The sequence below is a fragment of the Myotis myotis genome, unplaced genomic scaffold (assembly GCF_014108235.1).
Source record: "Myotis myotis isolate mMyoMyo1 unplaced genomic scaffold, mMyoMyo1.p scaffold_m19_p_45, whole genome shotgun sequence".
In the NCBI taxonomy this organism is placed as follows: Eukaryota; Metazoa; Chordata; class Mammalia; order Chiroptera; family Vespertilionidae; genus Myotis; species Myotis myotis.
Genome location: NW_023416352.1, coordinates 282897 through 292616, shown reverse-complemented (window position 1 = coordinate 292616; position 9720 = coordinate 282897). Strand labels below are relative to the sequence as shown.

The 9720-nt window shown below is 64.0% G+C and overlaps 1 protein-coding gene across 6 annotated transcripts; it reads right to left on the bottom strand.

The window, feature by feature from the left end:
• Positions 1–1778: 1778 nt before the first annotated feature.
• On the bottom strand, positions 1779–9088 carry SPIB (Spi-B transcription factor). 6 transcript variants are annotated; one of them, XM_036307162.1, is made up of 6 exons: positions 9060–9088; positions 8126–8153; positions 6240–6312; positions 5750–5967; positions 5241–5391; positions 1779–4133 (listed from the first exon to the last, which is right to left on the bottom strand). In XM_036307162.1, exons 1-6 carry the CDS (start codon positions 9080–9082, stop codon positions 3835–3837), a joined length of 792 nt encoding a protein of 263 aa, XP_036163055.1. In that variant the 5' UTR covers positions 9083–9088; the 3' UTR covers positions 1779–3834. The 6 variants fall into 6 exon arrangements, with proteins under 6 accessions (XP_036163055.1, XP_036163052.1, XP_036163051.1 ...); XM_036307159.1 differs by having other exon boundaries at positions 6240–6315; positions 9060–9083; XM_036307158.1 differs by lacking the exon at positions 9060–9088 and having other exon boundaries at positions 6240–6315; positions 8126–8245.
• Positions 9089–9720: the final 632 nt, after the last annotated feature.

Genomic DNA, 9720 nt, shown 5'->3' with positions numbered 1-9720 from the left:
CCCCGGAAGGCTTGGGACTCCTGGGTCTGCGGGAGGAGGGGTGGGGAAGGACTCCTGGGTCTGAGGGAGGAGGAGGGGGAAGGACTCCTGGGTCTGAGGGAGGAAGGGCTGGGGTCTGGGTTCCTGGGTCTGAGGGAGGAGGGGCTGGGGGCCTGGACACCTGGGTCCGAGGGAGGAGGGCTGGGGTCTGGACTCCTGGGTCTGAGGGAGGAGGGGCTGGGGGTCTGGACTCCTGGGTCCGAGGGAGGAGGGGCTGGGGTCTGGACTCCTGGGTCCGAGGGAGGAGGGGCTGGGGGTCTGGACTCCTGGGTCCGAGGGAGGAGGGGCTGGGGTCTGGACTCCTGGGTCTGAGGGTGGAGGGGCTGGGGGCCTGGACTCCTGGGTCCGAGGGAGGAGGGGCTGGGGGTCTGGACTCCTGGGTCCGAGGGAGGAGGGGCTGGGGTCTGGACTCCTGGGTCCGAGGGAGGAGGGGCTGGGGTCTGGACTCTTGGGTCTGAGGGAGGAGGGGCTGGGGGTCTGGACACCTGGGTCCGAGGGAGGAGGGCTGGGGTCTGGGCTCCTGGGTCCGAGGGAGGAGGGGCTGGGGTCTGGACTCTTGGGTCTGAGGGAGGAGGGGCTGGGGGTCTGGACACCTGGGTCTGAGGGAGGAGGGCTGGGGTCTGGGCTCCTGGGTCCGAGGGAGGAGGGGCTGGGGTCTGGACCCCTGGGTCTGAGGGAGGAGGGGCTGGGGTCTGGCTTCTGGGTCCGAGGGAGGAGGGGCTGGGGTCTGGGCTCCTGGGTCCGAGGGAGGAGGGGCTGGGGTCTGGCTTCTGGGTCCGAGGGAGGAGGAGGGTCTGGGGGCAGAAGGGACCTGGGTTCCAGACCTTGGGTGCTGGGGGAAGGAGAAGGGTGAGGGCCCGAGCTCCTGGGTCCTAGGAAGAGGGAGAGGCAGGGGCTGGGGACTAAAGTGGGTGAATGGCGGGGCGGGGGCGGGGGCGGGGCGGGGAGCAGACAGGGTCCTGAGGGCCATTCTTAGTATCTGCAAGTCAGGAGTTTTCGGGAAACCAGAGCCCGGGGCTGGGGGAGGGGCCGGCTTCCCCGCGCGGGCGGGAGGGGTCCCCGTGCCGGCAGGAGGGCCCTGGGGCTCGGGGACTCCGGAGTCCACCCCCCGACGTGGGCGCACCCAGCTCTGGGCCCCGGCCCCCTGGGACCCCGGCCTGGCCGTCACCCCCCTGGGACCGCGCCCGGCCTGTCCCCAGGACGGTTCCCGGAGCGGGCGCGGCGGGCACCGGACGCGGGTGCCGCCGGCGGGGGCGGGGGGAGGCCGGGAAGGCCCTGGAGGGGTGCCCGGCGCTGGCGCCCTTCCCGGCAGGGAGACCTGCGGCTGCCTGGATGGGGGGAAGGCGGTGGGGGAGGAGAGGGTCTTGGGGACCCAGGTGTTGAGAGGACGCGGTGGGTTGGGGAGGGAGGGGCGGGGGAGGGCTTGAGGGGCCGGAGGGGGACGGGGCGGGGGGCGGGGGCGGGGGGGGCGCGGGGCGAGGGACCCGATGTGAGGAAGACGAGTCCCGCCCCCTTCCCGTCTCCAAAACCCCCTATGAGCCGGAAACTTCCCGCCCCCAAGGAGCGCCAAGCCAATCCGGAGGCTGCCTTCCTGTGGCGTCACGGGTTACCAGGCAGACAAACACACAGCTCCCCGGCCAGCGAGCGGGCAGAGCTGCGGGAGCCAGGAGGGCAGCGCTGCCCCGCCAGCCCGAGGGAGGACAGGAGTCCCAGGAAGGACAGAGACCAGAAAGGGCGGAGGGTGGAGCCAGAGACCCGGAGAGAGCGCGGGGAAAGGAAGGGAAGGGAGAGGACGGAAAGGGCAGCAGGGAGCGGGCGGGGAAGGAGCCCCTTGGTCAGGAAGAGAGGGACAAAATTGGACGGAACCACCAGGTCCTATAGCTCAAGCCCCTTACCCTGGCCCGCAAGGCTCAGCCTGGTCTGGCTCTCAGCGCCTCTTCCATCTCCTCTCTTACCCCCCTCCCTGTCCCGGTGTCCCCGAGGGCCAGCAGGCCGTGTCCCAGCATTGCTGGCCCTGACAAAGGGTCCCAGGAGGCCTGTCTACCTTGATTTGTTTTGTTTATTTTATTTCATTCCACACTTGGGGTGATGATGGTTTCTGCAGAAGGTACCTCGTTTGCAATGGAGGCTCCAGGGAGGACATCTTGCCACCCCCCTTCCCACTGTTCTGGCCCCTCCCCAAGGCAGGGGGGCTGTTCTGCTCTTGCTGCTGCCAGCACCCGGCGCCCCTGCAAGGACCTCTTCTCTCTGGGTCCCTGATGCGCCCCCCTCGGCCTCCTCCGGCCATCAGCGGGGGTGCGGTGATTGCAGGAGCTGTATCAAAGGCCTGTCCACAGGGCTGCGAGGGACTGTCACCATCTTCCTCCTCTTCCTCTCCCCTTTCACAGAAGGGACAACTGAGGCCCAGAAGCAGCATGTCTTTGACTCGAGGGCCCCCAGCCACTGAGGCTCAAGGACTGGACTCGGGGCTCAGCCACAGCCCCTGGCCTCGGGCTTCCAAGCAGAGCAACCACGGCCCATCCAGGCTTCACCCCAGCTGGGTTCACCCAGGGGTCAAAGTGCAGGTGGCTGAGGGTCAAGGCAACTGAGAGAAGCCACCAGGGTATGACAGCCAAGGGGGTTGGTGGCGAACAGGGTCCCATGGGGGGCTGGGGGGGGAGAGTGTGAGGGAGCACCGCCTTGCTCCAGCCTCCACACCCCAAAGCCGGTCGCTGGATTGTGCAACGTTTTAACAGAAGGATTTTGCAAAATCTCCCTCCATTGAAATGTCAGTTAAATTGGATGCCCCTCCAAAAACAAACAAAACTGTGACCCTGAATTAAAGAAAACCCAGCAGGGGGAGGGGCGGGGGAGGGGGACCTGACTTGCCCCCTGGGTGTGGGGTAAGGAGTCGGTCATCAGTTAGAACTGATGTGGGGGGCTGCCAAGATCACCCAGAAATCAGCTCAGTGGCCAGAATGATCTGCAGAATGTGACTACAGGGGACACCCCAGGAGAGGGAGGGAGGGTTTCCATGACGACTCAGCTGCTAGTGGGGTCCCCATAGGGGGATGTCAGGTGGAAATCCCAGAGAGGGGCACGGATGTGGTTGGAGAATCCCAGGCAGAGGTGGCCCAGACATGACAGGGTTCAATGAGGTGCCCCCACCCCAAAACCTGACAAGTATTTTCAGACATGACGGAAGGATCCCTGAGCCTCCCTAGCTGTGACTGGAGAATTCCAGACACAAAAAAAGTGGTAGCAGGGCGGTTCCAGAGAACTAGGGGATCCCAAAGATGACCGAGGGATTTGGGGGGACAGATAGGACGAGAGTCACAGCTGGGCACAGAGGTCTGAGCTATGGTTAAGGGATCCCGGAGGTCTCAGGCATAACTAGGAGATGTCAGATCTGACAGGAGGGACTCACAGGAGCAGAGGTCCCCCAGACCTTGGACAGGGCCTAGGGCTGCTGGCAGCGCCCCGTCCTGGTGTGAAGATCTGTGGGTTCACCCGCCCCCCCTCATGGGATTGTGGGATCACAGACACACAGCAGTCCCCACTGGCTGGGGTTCTGGAAGCACCAGCCCGCCCCACTCCACACAGACACATAGTCCTGCCACCCAAGCCATGAAGATCCTGGGGACCCTGGACGTGATGCGGGAATCCCAGAGGGGCCCTGGGCAGGGCTTAGGGATTATGGCAGCCCCCCACCCCCACAGTGTGGGGAATCCACGGGTCCTATGACCTAGGGTGCGGGGACAGCAACGTGACACTGGCCTGGTGAGCCCCTGAGAGCCCCCCCGAGAGCGCCCCGGCTCAGGCCCGGCGGGCGGCCGGCAGCAGCGCAATGTCAAACTGGTAGGTGAGCTTGCGCTTGACCTTGCGGATCTCGCCGGTCTTGGCGTAGTTGCGCAGCGCGCGGGCCAGCTTCTGGTAGGTCATGCGCTTGCGGTTGCCCTTCTGCTGGCCCCAGCGGCGCGCCAGCAGCTCCTTGTGCTTGGACGAGAACTGGAAGACGCCGGCGCCCGGCTCCACCCACCACACGCACTCGCGCATGTCGCCGCGGGTCAGCAGCCCGAGCAGGAACTGGTACAGGCGCAGCTTCTTGCGGGCCCCTGCGGAGGGAGGCGGGGTGTCAGGGAGGTGCCCAGCGGCCCGCCCCGTCCCCCCAGCCTCCGTCTCCCCATGGAGAGATTTAGCTGATACACCTGCCTGGCTCTGTCTGCGCCCCCCTCTCCCTGAAGCTGCCCCCCCCCACCCCCCATGGCCCCTCCCTGCTTTCTTTTACAGGATCTGCCCCTGGCCTGAGCTCTGCTCCGTGGCCAGCGCCTAGGAATGAATACATATTGTTCAGCGCATGGATGAGGGAAGCTGTGAAATGGGTTGACAGAGCTCCTCAAAGTCTCCCCACAGGGAGCTGACTGGTGGTGGAAAGAGCCCTGGGGTGGGTTTGAGTCAGCCTGGCTCAACTCCAGCCTCGCACCCCAGAGGGACTGGGATCCTGGGAGAGGCCAGGGGTCCACTGCTGGGCCCCTCAGAGCAGGAGCAGGTGGATATAGCAGGGCACCGGGTCCAAGAACCCCAGCTCTGCCATCTCCCAGCTGTGTGCCCCTGGGGTGATGACGTAACGTCTCTGAGCTGGCATCGCCTTGGCTATACATGAGGCTTCCCTGTGCAGGTATTTCACTTTTACAAGCTCCGTGCCCGGGGCTTTACAATTATGAGCTCATTTCACCTTCACCACAGCCCCGTGGGATGGGGGGACGGCAACAACCCATTTTACAGATGGGAAACTGAGGCGCAGACAGAGAAAGTTGCTAAGGACCAATCCCACCTTCCCGGAGGAGGTGCGCATAACGGATGCCGGGCTCGTGGGCGGAAGCAGGGGCTGACGGGCTGGGGCTGAGGCTGGGAGGGTTTCTGTGCTGTGTTGGCGATGGTGGTGAAGCCTCACCGAGCGCTCGGTCTCTGCCCAGCGCCGTTATCTCACAACATCCTCCCATGAACCCTCCCAAACACCAGCAACAGTCACCGTGACTGTCACCCCTCCGTACAGACAGGCGGGCGAGGCGCAGAGAGGTAGGCAGAGGCCCTTGCCCCGGGCACACAGCCTGGGCCGCCCTCAGAGCTGGGGTGCATAGGACAGGCTTGGGAAGCCACGGCCCTTCAGCCCCCTCCTCCCGCCCCCTGTGGGAGTCCCCGCCCGACCTGCTCCCACTTACCTGCCTCGGATGCCCCGCCCTCGGGGCCAGCCATGAGGGCCTCATCCGACTCGCTGTCCGAGACCTCCAGGGCGGGGTTGTCCAGCAAGAGGTCCTCCTCTTCCGACAGCACGGGGCTGGGGTACGGGGCGTACGACGGGGGGCCCAGGGTCTGCGGAAGGTCAGGGTCACCTGCCGTCCCGTCGAGGGGGGGCCCTGCTCTCCCTCCCTTGGCTTCCTCCTCCTGGGCCCTCCCCACTCCGTTTACAGCCTGGGTCGGCTCAGACAGTCATGGTGTGGCCAGGGGACGCCCGGCCACCTCCATGAAAGCCCGCGCCACACGGATGACAGCTACCTGTGCTGCCCCCTGGCTCCCTCTGTCACTGGTTTTGCAGTAATGACAGTGCTCAGCCTCATAGGGAGGGAGGGAGGGAGGGAGGGGTTATAATGCATTGGCCCTAATGCAGTGCCTGGCGCCCAGCAAACCTCAGTCACACGATGGGGGTGTCAGTGATCCCCCTGCCCCTCACCTGGCAGGCGAAGTCCTCTGTGGGGTACGCTGGGAAGCCAGGCCCCGGGGCCTCGAGGCTGGCGGCTGGGTTGAGGCTGCCCACAGGGCTGTAGGTCGAGGAGGGCCCATAACAGAGCTGGGCGTCCTGGGGGTGGCTGAAGGTGGCCACGGCTGGGTCGAAGGCTTCGTAGGAGGTGGCGGGCACAGCCGGGACCTCCGTCCAGCCCCACAGGGAGTCTGGGGGAAGGGCACTGAGTCAGAAGCCGGGGGTGTGGCCTTGGCCCCCTCCCACTGGAAGCGCCAGCACAGAGGGGCCATTGTGGGCCATGCAAATGGCTGACCCCGGGATTTGCATGGGCGAGTGGCCAGGGAGGAAAGGAAGGAGGCTGAGGGCCTGGGCTGACCTCGCCCTGCTGAGCTATGGGACCATTTCCCCCGGGGCTACAGCTCCCCATCCGTGAAATGGGCCCAAGGGGCATGTGGGAGGGGTCTGGGCCGGGGTCACTCACCAGGAGCCCCCTCTGAGTCGGAGTAGCCGGGGTGCTTGCAGCTGTCCAAGTCATAGAAGATGCCATCTGGGTACTGCTGGGGGGAGGCGGGAGGAGGGGTCAGCGGCCTGTGAGGAGCCCCACCCCCACCCTGGACCAGCAGGGAGATGTCCACAGGGGCAGGGAGAGGAGACGCACAGAGATACGGAGAGAGGAGACAGACACAACACGGCAGAGGCACGAAGACCCGGAGAGAGACACTGAGCCGTGGGCCGCCAGGAGCCCCTCGCCTCACGATGCTCAGTCATCGTCATGAGAATTCCCCCGGCCTCCTCTGTCTGGGTGGCGGGGTGAAGGGTGGGAGTTCTTTTTTGGTCTCAGTGCTGCCTTTACCCACCTCCGCATCATTGCTTCCATTCATCTCAAGAATCGTCTCGCTTTAGCAATTAAAGACCAAAGCAGGAGACAGACCATCTCCATGCCAGCGATCTCACGCCTGGATTTACCCAGGAAAACGTCTGTCCACTAAACAGCCTTGCCCAGGAAGACCCAGAGCAGCCTCATGAAAAGCACCAAAGGGGAGCCCTAACTGGTTTGGCTCAGTGGATAGAGCGTCGGCCTGCGGACTGAAGGGTCCCGGGTTCGATTCCGGTCAAGGGCATGTACCTTGGTCGTGGGCACATCCCCAGTAGGGTGTGTGCAGGAGGCAGCTGATGGATGTTTCTCTCTCATCGATGTTTCTAACTCTCTATCCCTCTCCCTTCCTGTCTGCAAAAAAATCAATAAAATGTATTAAAAAAAAAACACCAAAGGGGAGATAGCCCCAGTGGTCATGGACGGGGGAATGGACACATGAGGTGGTGGTGGGGGTGGGGGGGGGTGGAGTACATACAGCGAGGAAAAAGCCGGCGCCTGACACGCACTTGATGTTGAGCAAAGGAAGCCAGACCCTTGCCGAAACCGGTTTGGCTCAGTGGCTAGAGCGTCGGCCTGCGGACTGAAAGGTCCCAGGTTCGATTCCGGTCAAGGGCATGTACCAGGGTTGCGGGCACATCCCCAGTAGGAGATGTGCAGGAGGCAGCTGGTCGATGTTTCTCTCTCATCGATGTTTCTAACTCTCTATCTCTCTCCTTTCCTCTCTGTAAAAAATCAATAAAATATATTTAAAAAAAAAAAAAAAAAAAAAAGGAAGCCAGACCCCAAAGGGTACACGCTATGATTCACTCTGTGGAAAGTTCAAAACCAGGCAAAACGAATGCGTAGTGGAAACGTCGGAACGGGTATCGAGGGAGAAGGCTGCGGGTATTCCCGGGTGACGGAGCGCGGTCTCGGCTGGTTATTGGTCGCGCAGGCGTGTGCCCGGGTCAGCCCTCACTGCGCGGCACACAAGATGTGTCATTTGCCCGACATAAGTTACGCCTCCATTTTTTTTTAAAAAAAAGCAAAACTCGTCGTGTGGGGGAGGTAGGGGCCCCAGAGGGGGTGTCTTTCGGGGCCATACGAGTAAGGCTTTATTTCTCGGACTGGACTGCGGGTTTTAGGTCGAGTATCGTGTGTCTCATCTATTACAGGCGACATTTTTGAAAATATAAGGCAGAGAAGAGAAGGGAAGAGGGAGGAATAGGTTTGCTGACCGTGGGCCGGACAGAGAACGAGATAGAAAGGCAAAGATACAAAGAACACCCCCCCCTCCCCCCCCACACACACCCACGCCCGGAGCCCGAGAGGAGAGAGACATTGGAGAGACATCTGAGATGAGTGGCTGGAGGGTGGTGGCGGGAGACACTGAAAGTAAAAAAGACAGAGTGACAGGAAGGAGCAGAGAAGGAAACTGAGGCAGGGAGGTCACAGTAGGCCATGTGGGTCCCCCCCTCCGCCCTGCCTTGGCCCCCAGGGCCTCAACTCACCAGACAGCTGAAGTGTGGCCCGTCGAGCCTGGAGGGGGAGAGACACAGGGGCATGTCAGGGTGCCTGCAGCCACCTGAGGTTCGCGGTGGCTGGGGGGCCGTCGGGGAGAGGCGGCTGCAGCTGTGACCACCACAGCCGTCTGCTGTGCGTTCGTGTGGGAGACCAGCCCCCCACTCCCTCACTGGGGCAGGAAGTGGGGGTGGGAGCCAGGCAAATGACCCCCCGTCCCCTGGGATTTGCATAGGCAGGGGCTGGGGGGGGGGGTAGGGAAAGTGAGGGAGAGAAAGTCCCCAGGGAGATGAGGGTGCCCGCGGGCGGGTGGGGGCAGGGAGGGGCCTCCCTTAGCCAGTCTGTCCAATGGGTCCACCTTGGACCAGGGGAGCTACGGGGAGACGCAGAGACCCAGCGAGGGCGAGTGAGCGCGGGGAAGGGAGAGGTGTGGAGCCGTCCACGCTCAGATGCAGAGGTATTTACTGAGCCCGGAGATAGAGGGATGGGGTGGGGGAGAGATGGGGGACAGGAGAAGTAAGACAGGTGGACAGAGAATTGGAAAGAGGCTGAGACAGAGGGAGCGAGAGGCAAAGGAGACCCCGAAACATAAGGCGGAGGCAGAACACAGAGAGAGCAGACACAGGGAGCGGGGGACCCGGGGGGGCCCGGGGGACAGGGTGGAGGGCCCTGGAGATGTCGGAGGGGAGTGGGTGGGTGAGTGGGAGGCCAGCCTCCCAGGAGAGGTCTGTGGGGTCCAGGGGGAGACAGGAGGAGGATGGAGGAGAGAATCAGTGGGAGGGAAGAGAGACCCAGAGGGGCGGGCGTGAGCGTGGACACCCCCCCAGTGAGGCTGTCAGCCGAGACCACCGCTGGGGGAGGCCTGGCAGAGGGGCAGGGGTGGGGGGCCGGGGTCCCGTGTGCAGGTTTAGGGGCCCCACTCACTGTGCAGCCTCCAGGGCGAGCATGGCGGTGCCGGGCTGTGTTCACTGCCGGTGGCAGCCGCCACCCCTATTTATACCTTGGCCCGGCCCCCTGGGGGCAGGGGTGCCTGAGCTCAGCCCTCCTGGAAAATCCCCTCAGGGAGGGGGCCAGGGGAGGGGGCTGGATTGCACAACCTCTGGGTCACGTGGTGGGGAGGGCGGGCCCGGGAGCCGGCTGGATTTGGGGATCCCCACAGTTGGGAGCAGGGGTAACCCTGAGGGGTGGAGGAGCTGGACTTGGGGGACCCTAAAAGGGGTCATTGGTCAGTGAAGTGGGGGTCAAAGCAGGGGGGCGTGTCCCTGAGGAAAACCCAGGCCCAATGCGGATGAGGACCCTAAGGTGGAAACATCGTGGGTGTGGGACACGGAGGGGGGTCCCCTGGGTCGTGGGGAGTGGGAGCCCGCGAGCCGGGGCTGCCCCAGGCCTGGAGGAAACGGGTCAGCACCTGGAGGGCCAGCTGCCGCAGGGAGGGGGCGCTGGGCAGAGCGGAGCTGTCGGCAGGGGAGTAGATACCCAGAGATGCCCACTCAGGCTCCGGGGGGAGACTGAGGCAGGCCGGGCCTGCGAGGGCTGACAGCGGAGCGGGAGTCCAGGTGCCCTGCACAGGGGGAGGCGTCCAGTG